Source organism: Ctenopharyngodon idella, chromosome 21 (genome assembly GCF_019924925.1).
Source record: "Ctenopharyngodon idella isolate HZGC_01 chromosome 21, HZGC01, whole genome shotgun sequence".
NCBI lineage: Eukaryota > Metazoa > Chordata > Actinopteri > Cypriniformes > Xenocyprididae > Ctenopharyngodon > Ctenopharyngodon idella.
Window position 1 is genome coordinate 27,207,201 of NC_067240.1, and position 20,098 is coordinate 27,227,298.

Consider the following 20,098-nt stretch of genomic DNA (forward strand, 5'->3'; position numbering starts at 1 on the left):
ACTAGTGCTGCACTTCACATTCCATTTCTTCTCTTACTTTTTCTCTATCCCTCACGATCTCCAACCACAACGAGGGCTGCTGCTACGTGTGAAATAAAATGACTCAGTCAAAAATACAGAGTGGTTAATATTGTGGCAAGCCCTCGGAGTCTGTATCAGTTTTACCAAAAACAAGTCAGGTCATTTTAAAAATATTGTGGATCATGTCTGTACTTCATTCTGAGACATTTTCTCAACACTTGGTGATTAACAGTTTTAAAAAATTATAATTAAATTAAATTGTGATTGATTTCTGCCTATGAATAATGTTAACTCCATTTGAAGAAGGACATGACTTTAAATTCAGTAGAAAGTTCATTGGTTGCTTAACTATTTAAAGTCCCCCTGTGGTGAAAATCAAGTTTTAATATTGTTTATATGTCTATGTGATGTTTTTAATATGCTTTAAAGGTGCAATATGTAATATTTCTGTCCGCTAGAGGCCTATTCAAAACAAAGGCGTAGCTTGATGACGCCACGTTTGAGTGCGGAATCTTGGGACATGTGGTCTTCACCTCAACGGCCGGTGGAAAACAATCGGGATAGGACTGGGGAAGAAATCATGTTCATGGATGCGATTATTAACGTTACTGTAGTATGAAGCAGAGCAGAACCGAGTGTTGTTGGAGCTGAACGAGGCCGCTGGAGCGATTGCACAACACACGCCTCACGAGCAGCGGAACTTTTATTATGCCACAGTCGCCGGCGCTGCTTCCGCTTTTCCGGTCATGAGTATGAGGTAACGCAGCTCTGTTTATCATATTAGATACATTTGAGTGTGTTGAAAATGTTATAACGTTACTCTGTGCGTTACACTGTTGCACACTGCAGTAAGATAGATCGATTTTAGAATATCGTATTAAAAGCTGGATGTTGATAAATGGCATGCAATTAATTTTAAAACGTATTGTATGATGGAGAAAATGCTGTATTACTGTTACTAAAAATAAAGCTGCATCTGATTATGCTATGTTAGCTACTTGACAAAATAGTGTTTTTCTCTGAGGCATGGTAAAGCATGGTACTCACAAAAGATCAAGAAAATTAGATTTAAACAATAAGACTAAACGTGTTGAGCTACATAACCATAATTAGTTTTCTGTCTATAAACGTAACCAAACAGTTGTTCCATTGTCTATTAAAACATGTGTAATATATTAAAGCGTATTTGGTGTTTCCATGGTTTCTACAAAATAAAACGGAAACCGAGGGTAACGCGGGTATGACGCAATTGACAGGTGACTCCTCACACGTCCCGGAGCCTTGGTTAAAATTGCAATTTTCTCACAATTTACAAATAGTTGGAAACATTTGGGATATTGTAAGTACTCAAGTGAACAAAATATATAACACTGGCCTAGTGGTTTTTGGATATTTTATTGCAAAAATCTTACATATTGCACCTTTAAGACAAACCATGTGAAAATTCATGTCAACACCATTGCTGAGTATTTTCTCCTTAAAACTGCAGTGATCTAAAGACAGTCTCAAACCTGCTCTTTGAAATTGCTGGTGTTTCTGACATCACAAACTACATTGTAACCAATCACGTCAACGTGATCGGCAACAAATGGATCTCTGAGCTGGTGTGAGTGGAGGCGGAGCTAATTTGCATATTCAACCACGTACTAAATGAGGCAAGGGTGTAGAGTTACATTCAAGCTATTTTAAGGCATGAAGAAATTTTATCAAGGAAAAAAAACGTTTAATTATGTCATTTTGGTGATCAAAGATGAGTTTTAAGGGATAAAATTATTGACTGCAAGGGCACTTAGGCAAATTGATAAATAAAAACAAATAAAATTCAATTAAGCATTTAAAATTTGTTAGTGTATTGTTTTGTTGTTAATTGTAGCTGCAATTACACAAATTTATTGCAAATTTACTTGTTACAGGGTTAGTTTATCAAAAACTGAAAATTCTGTCATTTACAAACCCATAAAACTTTAGAAACACAAATGAAAATATTTTTTCTATGAATCTGAGAGATTTCTGTGCCTGCATTGAAAGTACATTTTGCCAAAATTTTGACACTTCAAAAAGTTCATAAAGTCGTAATCCTTATCGTTTGAATCAGTTGAATCCAATCATGTCAATGTTTATATAAATCAGACTTTTGACCGCAGGCATTGGTATCTTGAACCGATTTTTAAACCCTCTTCTGAAAGATCTCTTGCCAAAAAGACATGTCAGAGTACTGAGAAACAGAAGACTTCAATGCTGTGTTGGAGAAATAACTGAGATATTAAAGAGATGTCAGTTGTGATTATTTTTGGAAGTTATCAATGTTATATTGAGACAGTTTAATGAGTTTAAATTTGAATTTTTTTTAGTTAACTATAATAAACCTGGCTGCTAGTCTAATCAAAGTACAATTTAGCTTACAATTTAGCATCAGAATGTGTCAACAATGTGATATTTACTGGAAGATACAAGCCACACATGACCAGTAAGCTTTACAGTATGTTTTGGATGCTGCTGGTTACTTCAAAATTAGCTAAACCACCTGGAATAGCAAGTTTTGGGATACTGGACCACCAGCTAAACAGCACCAAACCAACATGGAAATGTATGATCTTGTCAGCAGGGTCACTAGGTTTGAAAGATTGGACAGATTACAGAGGCATGCATACAGAAGCAGATCTCTCTGGTGCTGAGTCACACAGTTCACAAGACCAAGTTTGGACAAAACTTTTGGAAGGCAGATGTGGAGAGGGCTGGGATGAAGTATGGTTTAGATTAAGAGCAGAAAAATAGAAGCAGATATCTGTGGATCTTCCTCTGCAACATAGCTAAAAATAAACCACCAGCTTTGTGTATTGTAAAAACGATCAGCAATCATTATACGCCATCAGAAGGTGTCTTCAAAAACTCCTAAAGCCAGCTGGAGCAGTTACTTCATTTCTGCGCCAAGACTCTACAACAACTAGTCAAGAACATGGTGAATTACTGGAACATTTTAATAATAATGTGTTCTGGCATGTACAGGGACTGAATATAAAAGTAACTGCAGTCATATTTTATAAAGAACAAGAAAGATTCAGGATACACTGAGAAAGTAAACCAGAATGTTGAGGTGTTTCCTTGCTTTAGCGTAATCCAGGGTTCTCACTGTCATGGAAAACTTGACAGGGAATTAACAAGAAATAGGAAAAGCCATTTAATTGTTTCATAAACTGGTACATGACACAAAGCCTGAAATCCGTTTCAGCGATCTCTAGTGTATAATTGTTACACATTCGACAAATGACTGGAAATCACTGATTGGTGAAAAGGTGTGGAAACCTCTTCTAAAGCAGACGAAGGCACAGTCATTGATTCACGTATTTTTCTTTCTTTACTGTTTGTGTGTGACAAAATGGCAAACATATAGTTGAGCAAACCACCGTATAATTAGTGGTTTCACAGATCCAGCGGCTTCTCAAAACAGCTCATATGATGTCATCATCTTACTAAACAAAGTTCCGTCGTGTGTTAAATGAGGTCATTAAAAGGAAGGAAACCCCTGCTCTGCTAAACCATCATAAAAACAATTCATGTTCTTTCATGTACAGCCCGAATAACCAGCCGCCAGGGTTGCCAAGTCCACGATTTCCCCGCGGAATTGGGCGGTTGCTTTTGTTTTGCGGGTTGGAAGTTTCACATATTTATTTTTGTTTATTTATTGTTTGAAATGTTTATGAAATATTTTGCTTCTCCCACTGTACATTTTACCAATGTTGGGACTGTGTGCTAAGAGTAGATTTTTGTTTTTGTTAGGGAGAGACTCCGGCATTGATTAGATTGTGGGGAAAACCACAGAATTTGTTAAAGACATGCAGCATGGATGGATGGATGGATGGGTGGGTTGGTGGATGGATGGGTGAGTGGGTGGATGGATGGGTGAGTGGGTGGATGGGTGGATGGATGGGTGAGTGGGTGGATGGATGGATGGATGGATGGATGGATGGATGGATGGATGGATGGGTGAGTGAGTGGGTGGATGGATGGGTGGGTTGGTGGATGGATGGGTAAGTGGGTGGGTGGATGGATGGATGGGTGAGTGGGTGGATGGATGGATGGATGGATGGATGGATGGGCGAGTGAGTGGGTGGATGGATGGGTGGATGGGTGGATGGATGGATGGATGATGGATGGATGGATGGATGGATGGATGGATGGGTGAGTGGGTGGATGGGTGGGTGGATGGATGGATGGATGGATGGATGGATGGATGGATGGGTGGGTGGGTGGATGGGTGGATGGATGGATGGGTGGGTGGGTGGATGGATGGATGGAAGGAATGTTTCTGAATGACAATGGGAGTGTAATGGGAATGTTTTTTTCTATGTCAGTACAGGGGGAAAAACTGTTGAACATATCTGTCATTAAAAAAAATCATTTCCCTGTATATTTTACAAATTCCAACTAAGAAACATCTCAGCTGGTGGGTATTAATTTGTGTTTCCTTTATTCTTTGAGGATAGACCAGCCAGAATCTGCATCCCTCAGGATCTGGACTAAGGACGTGGACTACGCCAAAGAACTTTGCTATATAATTAGAAATGAGTCGTTTTTTCTACAATCTGCTAATTCTTTTTATGGAATAAATATTATCTAAACGTTTACCTGCTTCCTGAGCCTTTCTGGTAAAACTCCTTTTTTGTGTGATGATAAAACGGTATGTGATACAACCTCATCGCAGTGCTTGCAAAAGTGCCGTGCTCTTTTCTTCGTATTGTTACCAATAACAGATTCAGATGGTCCTTCCATGTTTATGGAAAAGGATCATGCAACATCATGTTTTCTTATAAATACAAACTCATGGCAGCGAATGGGAACGCTGTTCTTGAAACACCCACCGTTAGGATAGTGACGTAATGAGAATTCAACCAATAACATTTGTTTTTCAAATACACAAAATGAGCAGGAATTACATTCTCAGCACTGTTTGGACAGTTTGTGTTCAAGAATTTTTGCAATGGCATGCAGAAGAAATCTTAGTTTTTCTACCATGTTGGGTAGTCCACCAACAAGCAACAGTGAGTCCAGTCGGTCAAGTCAACTTTATTTATAGAGCACAATTTTACCCAATCAGAGTTGATCCAAAGTGCTTTACGATGACAAATATAATGGGAATTTAAAAGAAAGAGCCTACTTAGAGATCCTAACTGTCTTTTTATGGAGTTGTTAGTAGCAATCAGAAGCACCAGTTTTATTTTCATTCAGTTGTAGGAATTATATGACATCCAGGTCTCGACTTCATCAAGGCATGAAAAGAGACGATCTAACAAAAAAACATTTCCTGGTTTAATTGGAAGATAGAGTTGAGTTGTTTTTGAAAAACAGAAGATATGTAGAGGGAAAACAAAAGGGCCCAGAATAGATCCCTGTGGAACACCACAAGACATAGGCACCAAAGCTTGTAACTATCCATTCCAAGTGTTTTAGACAGATTTGCATGTGTGAAAAATCTTGTCGACATTCAACCTACTTATTTATGAGACACAAAAACATGAAGACATGTGAAGAAGACCTAGTGTGATGGCTGGTGTCGTCCAACAACAGCAAATAACTGCTTCGCCTGTCAAGCATGCACTTATCTAAATCATAGGTTTGAAGCTAACGGAGTATTTCACCCAACATTTACTCACCCTCATGTTGTTTCAAACTGTTTTCATTTCCTCTTTCTGTACAACACAAAAGATACAATGGAATGTCTATACCATGAAAATCAATGGGGTCCAATATTGTTTGAAATGTACCATTAATTCTGAATCTTGACCCAAACCATCTGCACACTGCAAATAACTTGTAAACTCTCAATTCAGTTCTAAAGATCATCACATCCAAATTTTATTTCCATATATTCATGCTTTATTGGCATATGTTAGGTCAATAAAACCCCAGTACTGTCCAATTAAAGATCTCTGCAGGTAGTTTCTCAGCCTCAGGCCCACAGCACACTGTCCAGCAGGACCAATCTGATTAGCTGCTGTATGGTGCCATCATCTGGCAGACTAACACACAAAACAATGGCAATTCCTGTTTACACACATCTGCACTTTAACCAGTTAGAAACCTATTGTGTTTTTGTGTATAGTAGAGTTGAAAATATTTAATACTTTTATTTGGCATTTTAATGTTCTCTGCTATTGCTGCAATGATCATCAAGCTAGCAGAAACCTGCCTGTTTTCACACTTGCCACAGACCCACAGAATCTCCATTTAACTATTTTTCGTGGCAATCAGGGCCTAGCTATGGCTTGAAATTTTTAGCTCATACCCATGTAGTTCACCTTTAGTTTTTGAAGTCCTTAAAGGCAAAAATCCAGAATAAAACACTTGAACATCATATAGTACCATGATGACAAGAAATATTTATCCAAGATATTTTAATCCTTTGTAGATTATTTTTATATATCCCTCCTTTTATGGTATGTTTTATGTGAACTGAGAACCCCTGGCAAAAAGTGATGGAATCACCACTTAGAGGATGTTCACTCAGCTTTTTTACTTTAGTAAATAAATCACAAGTATGACACAAAAAAAGATTTTGTTCAATAGCTTGACTTCATGTAACATACCTCAAACAAATTCACTAACCTCTTTTTTTTCAGATCAAGAAGAGGAAAAAAGCAAGGAATCAACCATCAACATCCTCTAAGTGTGGTGACTCCTGTGGCCTGTTGCACAAAGCCGGTTTCAGTTTCTACCCAGGTAAGTTCAAGATTAGTTTGAGCAAACTCTGTTTTTTCAGGCTCATGAAGGTGGATTGGTTTTTTTTATAGTGAAAACATTTTAGAGACAAAATTGCTCAACATTTGCTGTTAATTATTCATTATATTTATATTAAATAAATTAAAATTATGAATAATTCATGACATATTCATATAATTAGGCCTATTATATTGACAAAATTAAACTTTGCTTTTAAATTAAAAAAAATATAGTACATGCATAATATATACAGCTTTAAGTTTATATGTATTCTTCTGAGCTCTTTGTGAAACTATATTAATTATTCAGTCTATCTGTTTGATTCACATGCATTGATATAGTCAGATATTTTCTTTCAGCTGCCTTCTCAAACTTTCACTGCAGCAGTGTTTATTCCTGCTTTGTAAATGCATTTAATTTCATATTTTTCATAACAATCTCTTAATCTTAGGAAGAGTCATGAATTGCGCGGCTCTCTCGCGAGAAGTGAATCAAACTGACGTTCTCATTGTTCCGTGTGATTGGCTGTTTGTCGCACGTGTCACACTTTCAGGTGCACGCGCTTTGCAAACTCTGGATTAAACCTGAGTTGACAGAAAGTTTATACTGAGCGTTGTGCAACAGTTGATCCTGATCTAAAACAGGTTGGATTTATCTGGATTTGACAACTCCAAACCTACTCTGAAACTCAGTTTGTTCAACTAGCTTCATGCAACAGGCCACTGGGGTTTTCATTATATTGGTGTTTTCATGGATCCCTGTGAACATTGTCTGTACATGAAAAACGCAAAGGAGAAACTTCTTCGTCTGTAGTACATGGTTGTCGTGTAAATGTAGCCTAAAAACGTATACTACGCATGTCAGGGAACTAGTTAAACAAAAAAAAAAAAAATTATAGGCCAAACCCGTAACAGCATGCAGTCACTATTTTCTGTAAGTAATGTTATAATGACCTCATTGATTTACATTACAACCTGTCAGAATCTAAACTTCATAACCATATAAAATTCAATTGCACAAAACTGCAGATTGTTGATCAGTTTGTGCCAGTCAGTATGATTTTTTTTTTTTATAAAATCACTACATGGTTAAACTAGATTTTAATGACAAGCTTCCACATTGTGGATAACACCTAACTGCTGCAGCAGAACCAGTTTTGCCAATAAACAGCTGCAAAGTCTGCCAACCTGGTTTCCCACCAGAATAAATCATGGCCAATGAGAGGGGCAGAAGAAAACACACAATCCCATAAACCTGCTGTAAATGAAGTAACCCAGTGTGCTGGTCCTCGACATAAATGAATGGACAAATCTGTCTCTGGGCAGACTATAAAACATGTGCAGAAGGAAATAAAGGGGACATTTTTGTAAAAAGTCAGTCATGTTTCATTTGATTACTGGATTACAATTTCTGTATTTACAATAATAAAAAAAAAACCTTTCAAATACATGAACACACCCAGGAAATATGGGTTTCATTTGGACGAAAACCAAAAAACAAGCAGTCATAACTGCAACCATTTACAAGAAAATCTTCAAACCCATAGATCTTGACCAACCCACTGTCCACCATCACACTGGAACAGACATGACTGACAGGAGGGCAGGGATGAGTCTCCATTCGACCGGTCTGTTCTTAAATTTGCTTGAGTCATCTCTCCTCAATATTACAAGAGTCTGTTCATTCTGAGTCAGCCTCAGTCTCTTTTGACTTTTTCTTTTTCTTCTTCTTCTTTGCGCTCTCTGTAACCTGCAAGTAAAAGGAGTTCGTTTAGAACATCATCCTTGTAACTAAACAAACAAACGCAATCTTAATAACACTGACACATGTGACCAATCAAGACCTGCTGACCTCAGTTTCATCCTCTGCCGGAGCCTCAGCTGCTGCCTCCTCTGCTAGCTTCAATTTCTTTTCTTTCTTCTTTTTCTTCTTCTCCTTTTTGCTTTCTTCCTCTGTCTTAGATGTATCCTGAGCAGCAGCTGCAGCGTCACTTTCACTTCCACTCTCATCACGTTTCCTCTAGAAAAACAAATCGTGTTAACCCAATACCAACAGAGAAGGAAAAATTTTTTGCATTTACAAGCACGTTTTTAAGACGACAATGCATTTGGGTAATATAAACTCATTGACCCCTTTTCTGACTAAGGTCATAAATGGCTTAAACGATCGACAAATCGAAAATGTCCTTACTGAGGATTTAAATGCATTCAGACAGAGCGAGCGTTTGGCGGTGAGAGAAGGAAAATTAGGGCTGCCCCCTAATAGTCCACTAAACATTGAATCAATGAGAAGCTCAGACGTCCAAATTTGTCAAAAAAAAAAAAAAACCTGTAGGAATTAGCGCGGTCATGCAGTCTGTGAGGGACAGATCAATAACGTGGCGGATCCATGTAGTAATTACAGTATGACGGGCAGGAAACCCAAATGTTTGGCTATCATTCATACATACACATATACATACATACATATAACGCGGTTCACTTGCATTGGTTATTGGTTTCCATGTAAACTGGGACACTTAATTCAATAAGCTGATTTTTGTGAGTTATCACAGTATCGGTGTGCATGTAAACATGCTCTATGTGCTTCAGAAATCAAATTTACCTTTGGTCCAGTCTGAGCATCTTCACTCTTTTTCACCTTCGGTGTGCTAAGAGAAAGAGTAAAACACAAATGAGTGCACATTTCGTTCAAAACCCATATGACTTGAAATAATTCCAAGCAACAGGAAATTGGTTTGTCCAGAGAGCTCAGGTGACCGTCAGGCACACTGCAGACGGCACTATCCCGGCTCAGTGTTTTTCTTTAGCAGACATACTCCCTCTAGAGTCACAGCAGACCAAAAAGGGATAACAGTCTGCAGGAACAGCTCTACTAAAAATGATCAGTTGCACTGATTATTTTTCTGATATTTCAGCGTTTTATCTTTATTGGATATCAGTTTTGTAATAACATTCACTGATAAATGGCGCCATCCTGTGGGCACTTTAAGAATTTAAACTGCATGAATGTAATCGTGTTTTAGGCCCTGTTTCTACCTGGTATTAAGATGTGTTTTGGTCGATCAGATCAAAAATGGATAGTCAAACACATTCGACCAGTTTGCTTTTGTAGTGTAGAATGCTCACGTGGTCGAATGCGCTCGAACAGCCACTAAAGACCACCTACTCTCCGCCTACTGACTTAACACGTAGACATTAGGGGAAGCGCTCTAGCCAGAAGGGATTTAAACTTTGTTGGCTGAAAACCCAAGTGTGGTTTGAAGAATTATAGACCCTCCCCTCGAAGAAATCAGGACAGAAGTGGTTGAAAGTGGACAAGAGACAGATTAAAACACCAGGTGGAAACAGGAATGTGTTTCCCTCGACTACTTGTGACCAAAACGCATCTTAATACCAGGTGGAAACTGGGCCTTAAACTAGAAAGTAGACTTAATCTCTAGTAAAGTAGCACTTTTACAGCTATATGTACCTGTAGTCTACATAGCCCTCTTTCCAGTCTGCAGGAGTGCTGCCGTTCGGTTTGCCATGTTTGTCTAGAAGTCCTTTTTGAATCATCATTTTCTTCTGACTAGCCTGAAACAAGAATCGCCACACAACTTACTAAGCAAATGTGTACACCAACATCACCAATGAAAAGTGTGATTTCTCTTTATGTTCTTCACCTTTGGCCCAAGGCCCCATTTGCGTGGATATGTGTCTCGCTCCATAATGACCCTCTTGATTTTGGCAACAACCCCGTGGTCACATGTGGATATGACGGCTGTCGTCATCAGGGCAACCGCTGAGGAAAAATAAATCAAAATTTGAATCTGCTTAAGGACATTAACTCTGGTACAGCCATCCATTTTACAGCCATCAGTCCTGGGTGATAGATGGACAGTCATCTTTGCAATAATGCTAATGCAATCTACATCACATCATGTGGCTCAGAATAGTGCATGCTGGGGTTACAAAACATTTGACATTTACCTGTACAAATGGCTTCTCCTTTAGTAGTTATAATGACTATGTCTTGATTCAGCTCAATACCATCTTCATACCGCAGGACACCTGGTAACATGATCTTAGCGCCGTAACATATAGCGTTCACCTGTTACAAAAACATGACGTTAGACTCGCCAGTCATCAGCGTTCTAAACCAATTGTGAAGTACGTAAAGCCAAGTTTCCATACAGCGCTGTCCTTCATGACAATCCTTTTGTGGGAGATGAGGAGTTTCTCCAGAGGGAAGATCACTCTCCTCAGGTAAGTCTCGTCTTTGTTGTGGTCAAACTGCCACTGGGCGTCCAACACGTCATGCATGGTCACCAAGTTATCCTTCGAGAAACAAACACTGGGATCAACCAACAAAAAGCTTTTATGTGGCCTCAATACTTTAATGTCATGCAACAGACATTTTATTAATTCTTGATGGGTTTAAACCAATTCATTCTTTGCATCTGAACTATAAAACGCAGCTCGTGTATGTAAATTTTTTTTATTAATTTTTTTTTTTATTAAGGTGGGCAGCATACTGGTAGAAATTTGACATTTGCTATAAATTTGACTATTTTCTCTAAGGTAGTTATGTTCACATGAGACTGCAGTGCTGCACTGTCTCAGAGGATCATTTACATGTTTTTAAGCATTAGTTTAAATGTTTGCAATTTTAAACCACTCAAGTGCCATTTTTAAACTTTACAAATTGAGTGCCACATTAAAAAAAAAAAAAAAAAAAAAAAAAAAAAGGCACAAGGAAGCGTTAAGCATAATATTTTTTATTCAAAGACATTAAAAAAAAATAAATAATAAAATAAAAACTCTCCTTTGGGTAAAACATGGCACTACTCGCTGTCAATTTTTACTCAGCTGTCCAATGACAGTGCAAGAGGGGCAGGACAAATACCATACATCAATACAATTCTGGATAAATTAGAGAAAAATTCTCCCACAATTCTGAATAGATAAGTAAACAAAATAACATGTAATTTACTAAAGGTTCTGACAAAATGTTAATTGCTGCAGTCTATTTTTTTTTTTTTTTTTTTTTTTTTTTTTTAAATCTGAACAAACTGTTTGAATGAATGATTCAATGACTCACGCATAAAGACTTCCCTTGTTTCATTACTGGATGAATCTGTTCATGAATGTCTTGAATGATTCACTGACTCAAATACTTGCTTCATAACTGGATTCGTTTATGAACAAATCTATTGAATGATTCAATGACTCACTCATAAAGACTCATTACTGGATGAATGTGTTTATATCCAAACTATAAACTTTCATCCCAGTACTTCTATGATATGACTCTTTGTAAAACAAATAATGATACTGCGCGGTTGAAGCCGTTTCATACCTATACATGACAACTGCTCTCTCTGGATAAACGGCAGTGCCAAGACAGATCTGAATCACTGTGACAGTTCATTATTACTTGTCTTTAGTAGTTGCTTGAGAACATTTTACATATTCAGTTAAGTTAGTAATAGGTTTCAAGGTGATACCGAAATTGGTAGCCGTCAGGCATTTAATAGGCTTTTAATGTTTTGGTATTGTAAATACCTGTTTTCCTACATAAACAACTATTGTGTTATTGTGAAATAAAATGACAAAATGATTTTTAAACAGTTTGCATGGTGATCTACATGGGGACATTGCATAGTCATCTGTTTCAATCTACAGCTAGTCATAAAAATGTAACCTAACCCTAACCAAAAAAATTCCAGCATTTGAACAAGAGATTTTGTCAGGTTTAGATCATTTCTGGGTACAAATTTATTACCCCCCACCCCCCCTTTTTTTTTTTTTTTTTTTTTTTTTTTTTAAAGTTAAGTAGGCACACACACACTCATCCATCCATCAGACTGAGCTCTTAGGTTAGGAAATGGTGCAAGATGAACTGAGATTGCATCATTACTAGACTATGACTCTGATAAAGAACACGTTCTTAAAGAGTTAATGTAGGCTGAAGTTTGATGAAGGAGGTCAAAACATAACCACTTCATGTTTTTATTACCCCTCAGCCATTTTCTGTACCAAAGAATAATTACCAGAACTGGGGAGAAAGCCCAGAACTGAACTCAACACTTTGGGTCTGCAGACAAGTTCTCAATGTACCTTTTCACCCAGGACACCAGATCGGACTCTCCGCAGCTCTTGCATCTGACCGCCAACTCCCAGCAGTAGACCCAGATGGACACAGAGTGTACGGATGTATGTGCCCGCTTCACAGCTCACCCAGAAAATACCTGCATGTGGATGGAACACAATTACTGACAATCGTACACTTTGGAAATAAAGTCATTATAGTGCATCACAACCCTCTACACACACCTTGGCAATAAAATGGCCATTGGCTAATATATTTGTGTGAAAATGATAAATTGGTTCATAAAACAGCACAGCTTTTTTACATTAAGAAACATTTATACATGCTATGTTCTGTAAGTACACTATAGTTTACGGTGCATCAAATACACTGTGCATCCATTGAATGAATTGCAATGGTGCTCTTTAAAGACAGAAAATGTGAAAATATATCTGTGCTAAACTTATACTTAGCCTCCACCTCAAACACTGGAGAATGCAATATAAATTTATAAACCAATGTCTAATGATAGACATTTAGTCACCTAGCATGAAAATTTAGTCGCATATGTGAGTGATTTAATTGGATTGTAGAGGGTTGCATCAAAGCCATCAGTCATGGGTGATAGATAGTAGGTCATCTTTGCACAGCGTGCTAATGCAATCTACATCACATCATGTGGCTTCCAAACAATTAGTCAACATGAAACTTTTTGCAAACAACTGAATGCAGTTTGCACAACAATAAAACCTTAAGTTTCTACCTAATCTTCTCTCGGGATCATATTCAATAAGCTTGCTCTCATAGATGGTCCGCACTCGCAGTTGACGCTTCACAGCGGCGATGAGTGGAGGCCTCTGGAACAGGGCTCCTGTTAAACACTCCAGAGCCTGCAGAGAAATGCACAAAACACTGATTAAAAAAAATTCTCTCCCAAGACTTCCTGCAGTCATTTATAATGACACATATGGTCCATATGTATGCATTCAGAAATGTCAGCTCTTCTTTGGTGAAACCAGGCCCTCCAAACCTGCACGTGCCTCCGAGAGCAGCTGCTACAGTAGAACACTGCAGCAGAGAGCTGGAGACCAGCAGCACCGGCGCTCAGACCCTGAACGGCTCTGAGCGTCAGTGTGAGAGAGGGGGCCGGGAGACACTCAGAGAATGGATAAACAAGTTCATCATGTCACATACAGCAATGAACCACTACACTAAACTCTTAAAGTTAGAATCCTTGTTATTCAAATATACAAATAGTGATATAAATATAGCTGCAAGCAGCCATTAAGGGGCCAAGCACAAAGAATGCATACAAAAATACTAGTAAAATAATTTAATGGTTTATCACTTGACCAATAGGGGGCGCTGTGACCAAATTGATGTGGTGTAGTCAGAGTAAGGTGACAAAGACATGCAAAGTTTGGTGTCAAATATGCCAAAGCACTGCAGAGATACAGCCTCAGAGTCATTTTGGCATGATGCCATCAAAAACGTTGATGCGTCTATCGACACTAAACCATAACATTTTGCTGGCATGGATTTTGGTGAAAATCAGACCAATGCTCTAGGATGAGTTAGATAAAGTATGTTTTTAAAGAAAATCGAAATGGCGGAAAGGAAGTTTGGCTGACTATGACAAAATTGGTATCTATGTTCTCAGTGTGACCCAAGGGATCTATTACAACAGGCTAATTTAATCAAAAGTTATTAGCATTTTTGGAAATTTCATTATAACTTGACCACAAGGTGGCGCTGCTTCTAACAAATTGAATACTGTCAGGGCATAGTGCCGAGGACACGTACCGAGTTTTGTAACGTGTGTTTGTAAAATATAGCATTTTATAACAATTCAAAATGGCGGACGCCCAAAACGGCCGATATGGGAAAGTGAGGTATTGTTGGACTCTGCATGCCACACTGAATCTAAAGAGCCAAGTTTTGGTCACAACAAAACTGTGCAGGCACCCTCAGGTCATGGTTGTCATAACACATACGAAGTTTGGTCAGAATACACTAAAGCGTTGCGGTGATATAGCCTCGTATTCATCAGAAGTTTCATTTTTGAGTGAACTATCCCTTTATGAATGAACAAATCAAATGTTCTCATTTTGTGTTCTTACAGACAGACAGACAAAAAAAAAAAAAAAAAACCTTTTAGAATTAAATAAAACAAAATGGTAATCTCAGATTGGATGATGATTTCTAACATTCACAGTCATATTTCCCTCATCTCAACTAGAGCACCATTTAAATCAGAACACATTCCTACTTACCCTCGCTAGCTGGTGTTCGTTCTCTAGTGCATTGTGCAGCCGTACTATGCCCACATACTCTTTGCCTAAAAGCAATGGCACAAGAGTAGTAAGGAGAGGCTACTAATTTTAATGTGAGGAGGAACACATCAAATTCTTGACCTGGAAGTGCTACGGCTGACCTACCTGCGCTCTGCTGGGATTTGACCAGTCGTGTGGCTCGCTCCACACACACAATCAAGCAACCCGTGACTTTGGGGTCGAGGGTGCCACTGTGACCCGTTTTTTCAACACGAAGAATTCTCTTGATCCAAGCGACGACTTCATGGGAAGAGGGGTTGGCAGGTTTGTCCAGATTAATGAATCCAGACCTGGGCAGACGGATTAAAAATAACACTTGTGGGAACTGCAACTTCACAAACAATACACCCACATTTGTGGAGAAACCATCAGTCAATGGGTGATAGATAGCTGGTCATCTTTGCACAAAGTGCTAATGCAATCTAGATCACATCATGTGGCTTACAAGTGCAAATTACATTAATCCAAGATTTCCTACCTGACATAATCATGTATGTTCCTCTTGAGCGGATTCGAGCCATGTGGCAGAGGAGTGTAATGAGCTGTCCTGATGTTGAGCTTATCAAAATTCTGTAGATACACAGGTTTATAGGTCAAACAGAAGTGACAACATCAAAATTAGACTTAAGTGTGCATGCGTGATCAGATGTGTCTATTCGTCTTTGTCAGAGCCGGCCTGGTCCCTCGCACCAGCCATCAGACCCTACAGCGGCTGACCCAACAGAACATCGGACCAGACGAGCAGGACCTGACGACTGTAACCCTGCGGCCCAGAACGGACCGCAAGGCGGCCGAGGGACAGAACCAGCAGCGCTCAGCGAATGGATAAACAAGCTCATCATTCCACATACACTTGGTGAAAGGACTTGTGGGTAAACAGACACTGACCTTCAGCAGCAATGGCCACTGCGATGTGTCCAAGCTTGCAACCTTAGATTCAGGTTTGATGAGGAAGTCTCCACTTTCTTGAATGTCCTAATGGTAAAAGAGTTTATTAGTAAAATGATTGACAATGACCAATATTTAGTTTGTGATCAGGTATCACCGTCACAATACCAAAATTTAAATATAGCTGCAAGCAGCGATGACGGGCCCAAGCCCCAGTGGCACCGCCACCCCAGGTGACTTCAGGGCAACTGTGCATGACAAATATAAAAGAATTGTCAAGATATGAGACTCTTCCCGTTTCCCTTTTTGTCATTAATTGCTCGCCATGGCAACCCCGTTTGAGATATCCAATATCGGTTCACAATTTAACATCTTCAATGTCTTGGCATCATGTTGAAAACATTTGGTGTGAATCATTTAAACTAGTTACAAGTAATACTTTAAGATTCAGAGCCTGATTTTTCAAAAAATCCACATTCAAACCAAAATAGCTGACTTCCTGTTGGTCTGAGATAATGACTTTAAATTAGAAAGTTGTCTGGCTTGATGAGAACAATACATGTACTGAGTTTGGTGACTGTAGGTAAAACTAACCCCTCAACTTTTGCCAAAAGGTGGCACTATGAAGCCCTTCACCACCTTTTCTAAGGCTTTGCCCATGTCTACTGGCCGACAACTTTGATGTGGTTGTCGAGTTTCATGCAATTTGAAGCATGCTAAGAGCCTCAAAAACACCCAAGAATTATTAAAGTTTGACATGTTCAAATGGCAACAGTGTTTAAGATATAAAGAATCATTTCACAGGTGTACATCTGCCCTGTTTTGACATTATACTAATGAAGTTTGAAGCAAATCATTAGCAAGATGTCAGGCCCGATGAGGTCTACATGTGTACAGGGTTTCATACTAATATAGCAAGCTAATATAGTAAGTTTTCGACCCCATTCAAGGGGGCGGTCAAGACCCCTGCCACGCCTGGGTACCAGCTTCGGTCCGGCCCTAATGGCCACGGATTCTGACCTGTGTGCAAATTTTCAAGAGTTTTTCAGCACGTTAAGGGCCCCAAAAGTGCCCGAGAAGTCGCTTTCAGGGCTTGGGCCCTAATAAGTTGGTAGCGATACCGACAAAATTCAAATGAAAACTTGATTGGCCAAATATTTCAGAAGAACTGCCACTCATTTAGGCAAACCAAATGGGAAAATCGATTTAATGCACATTTCTATTCTCACTGAATATCCTGTTTTACTCATTGCATATGGAAATAAAATGGGTCGAAAAGGGCAACAGGGTTTAGAAATTTTAGAAAAAACATGTAGTACCAGAAATGATTATGTATTTACATGAGTAAAGTTACATACTACGTAGCATGTTATTGTTACTCTGATAAATCATAGAAATCAAGAAAAAAGCAATTACCCCAACTTCTCCTGACGAAATTTGCTGCGACTTCCTTTTCTTCTCTTTCTTAGCTGAGCCAACTGAGGACAAAATAAATAACAGTTACAAATCACTTCATGAACATCCATTTAGGAAAAGAGTCGACTGAGTATAACGACACACAGAGAGAGCATATCTGGCATCTTTGCCGAGCGCGTGCAGTTGCAGATTCTTGAGGTGGAACCACGTGGCGTGTACGTCCAGCACGTGGCGTTTCACTTACGGTTTTAACTTACCAAAAAAGAAGGGTTTAAAGTTACATTTTTAACCTTAAACGTTACATTAAACCACAGTCACTACCGTTCACATTGGGCTTCGATAAATGAGTAGCAACGTGAAAAAAATAATCACTTACAAATATTGAGTGACCGTGATTTTAGGTTTGCAGAAATGTGATAACACAATTCAAAGCAGCCGCTAATCTGACCACTTACTGCATCATTATTCCCTTTTTTAAAACTAATTTTTACATACATTTATTATTTATAAACAGGCAAGTTATCAGGCTTCCATGCAAGCAGAAAGACATTTACTTCCTATTAACTAGCTAATGACGGGTTATTAATGTTAGGGAAAATATATGTTAAATAGCTAAACTAGTATTAATAATAGAATTAATTACCAGGAAAACAGATTACTGAAAGCAAGGTATCCATTTTTACACGCAACCGGTAATCATGCGTACTATTCAAGTTGAGAACACAGCTTTGATCTGTTTACTTCTACACTTCTTAATCACATGATATATGTGAATAAAAATGCATAATAAAGTAGAGCTTAAATTTAAGCAAAATTACAGCAATCGTAGCAAAATTAACGCAAATGTGTAAAACATGGTCTTACTTTCCATGTCCGCCATCTTCACTGCTGCGCGCTTCAGAGAACGGCAGCGCGTGTTGGAGAACGCGCATGCGTACTTCTCTGCAGAGGCGGAGACTCTCGGGATTGTAGCATCGCGATATTATAACGTTGATAACGAGGTACGTGGCCACACGGGGGCGCAACCAGAGCCTCTCTTTCTATGGGTAGGATGACATGAGGGAAGTTTCCACCCAATGTTCATTTACGTTGAAATGGTAACATATAGATATAAGTTTAGGATGTGCAGGATGATGATGATGCATTAATTACTGTGTTATTAAGGGAAATAAATAGAAACGTTTGCTAATTTAGTTCTCATAGCACAAAATGCAATTCCACAATTGGGGAAACATTCACAGCATGAATAAATGACTTCTGAAATTATTCTTATTAATATTTAGATACGTGTCATTCACAGTGCTGGGTAGTAATGTAATTACGTAATCAGATTAAAATATATATACTTGTAATTAAATATTACAGATATATATTACATTTTAAAATACTCATGATCAGACTACAGTTACTTTTTTACTGATTACATTATTACATTATTTAACAAAATGGCAGTAAATTATTCATAATTAGGCTAATACATTTTCTTTTTTGTCTTTTAAATTTTTCTTTCTAAAACAGCCTATTGCTTATATAAGTTTGTAAACTGTATAATTACACAGAAAATTGAGGCCACAGCATAAACAAATAAAATATTTAATCTTTTTTGTGTTTTATTTTGAAAAAAATAAACAAATTAAATACAAAATTATTTATTTTAATTATTACCTTTTCATCAACTTATACAAACTTCCTGCAGTTCCTTCACCAAAACCCTGATGTAATGTTTAATGCACTTCATGATTTTAATATCAACATGGTACAAGATTATCCTATTCAAATCTATGCGATAAGTATGCTAGGTCAAAAGTCATCTAAAAGTAATCAAAAAGTAGTTAGATTATATAACCTACAGGTGCTGGTCATATAATTAGAATATCATCAAAAAGTTGATTTATTTCACTAATTCCATTCAAAAAGTGAAACTTGTATATTATATTCATTCATTACACACAGACTGATATATTTCAAATGTTTATTTCTTTTAATTTTGATGATTATAACTGACAACTAAGGAAAATCCCAAATTCAATATCTCAGAAAATTAGAATATTACTTAAGACCAATACAAGGAAAGGATTTTTAGAAATCTTGGCCAACTGAAAAGTATGAACATGAAAAGTATGAGCATGTACAGCACTCAATACTTAGTTGGGGCTCCTTTTGCCTGAATTACTGCAGCAATGCGGCGTGGCATGGAGTCGATCAGTCTGTGGCACTGCTCAGGTGTTATAAGAGCCCAGGTTGCTCTGATAGTGGCCTTCAGCTCTTCTGCATTGTTGGGTCTGGCATATCGCATCTTCCTCTTCACAATACCCCATAGATTTTCTATGGGGTTAAGGTCAGGTGAGTTTGCTGGCCAATTAAGAACAGGGATACCATGGTCCTTAAACCAGGTACTGGTAGCTTTGGCACTGTGTGCAGGTGCCAAGTCCTGTTGGAAAATGAAATCTGCATCTCCATAAAGTTGGTCAGCAGCAGGAAGCATGAAGTGCTCTAAAACTTCCTGGTATACGGCTGCGTTGACCTTGGACCTCAGAAAACACAGTGGACCAACACCAGCAGATGACATGGCACCCCAAACCATCACTGACTGTGGAAACTTTACACTGGACCTCAAGCAACGTGGATTGTATGCCTCTCCTCTCTTCCTC

The 20,098-nt window shown here is 38.3% G+C and overlaps 1 protein-coding gene and 5 non-coding genes across 7 annotated transcripts; all 6 read right to left on the minus strand.

Annotated features, from left to right (window-relative positions):
* Positions 1-8,099: 8,099 nt before the first annotated feature.
* Positions 8,100-18,417, minus strand: dkc1 (dyskeratosis congenita 1, dyskerin). Of its 2 annotated transcripts, none has more exons than XM_051878132.1 (15): positions 18,312-18,417; positions 17,448-17,509; positions 16,032-16,118; positions 15,622-15,713; positions 15,249-15,433; positions 15,084-15,148; positions 13,574-13,700; positions 12,840-12,970; positions 10,914-11,057; positions 10,710-10,830; positions 10,403-10,521; positions 10,210-10,313; positions 9,343-9,388; positions 8,590-8,757; positions 8,100-8,487 (listed from the first exon to the last, which is right to left on the minus strand). In XM_051878132.1, exons 1-15 carry the CDS (start codon positions 18,325-18,327, stop codon positions 8,419-8,421), a joined length of 1,536 nt encoding a protein of 511 aa, XP_051734092.1. In that variant the 5' UTR covers positions 18,328-18,417; the 3' UTR covers positions 8,100-8,418. The 2 variants fall into 2 exon arrangements, with proteins under 2 accessions (XP_051734092.1, XP_051734091.1); XM_051878131.1 differs by lacking the exon at positions 18,312-18,417 and adding an exon at positions 18,091-18,139.
* LOC127504388 (small nucleolar RNA SNORD83) lies at positions 10,591-10,666 on the minus strand. Its single transcript, XR_007927357.1, has one exon. It is a non-coding gene; the product is annotated as a small nucleolar RNA SNORD83 (small nucleolar RNA).
* Positions 12,679-12,816, minus strand: LOC127504396 (small nucleolar RNA SNORA36 family). The gene has a single exon (XR_007927365.1). It is a non-coding gene; the product is annotated as a small nucleolar RNA SNORA36 family (small nucleolar RNA).
* Positions 13,417-13,493, minus strand: LOC127504386 (small nucleolar RNA SNORD83). Its single transcript, XR_007927355.1, has one exon. It is a non-coding gene; the product is annotated as a small nucleolar RNA SNORD83 (small nucleolar RNA).
* Positions 15,507-15,584, minus strand: LOC127504387 (small nucleolar RNA SNORD83). Its single transcript, XR_007927356.1, has one exon. It is a non-coding gene; the product is annotated as a small nucleolar RNA SNORD83 (small nucleolar RNA).
* LOC127504400 (small nucleolar RNA SNORD17) lies at positions 15,782-15,990 on the minus strand. The gene has a single exon (XR_007927368.1). It is a non-coding gene; the product is annotated as a small nucleolar RNA SNORD17 (small nucleolar RNA).
* Positions 18,418-20,098: the final 1,681 nt, after the last annotated feature.

Bases quoted from the DNA above. Each gene is read 5' to 3' on its own strand.
- dkc1 (XM_051878131.1), bottom strand. From the start codon at position 18,124: ATGGATACCTTGCTTTCAGTAATCTGTTTTCCTG. The intron at 15,714-16,031 runs GTCAGTGTCTGT...GTGTATCTACAG, and splicing joins AGTGGCCATTGCTGCTGAAG to AATTTTGATAAGCTCAACAT. The intron at 12,971-13,573 runs GTAGAAACTTAA...ATCCACATGCAG, and splicing joins TGATCCCGAGAGAAGATTAG to GTATTTTCTGGGTGAGCTGT.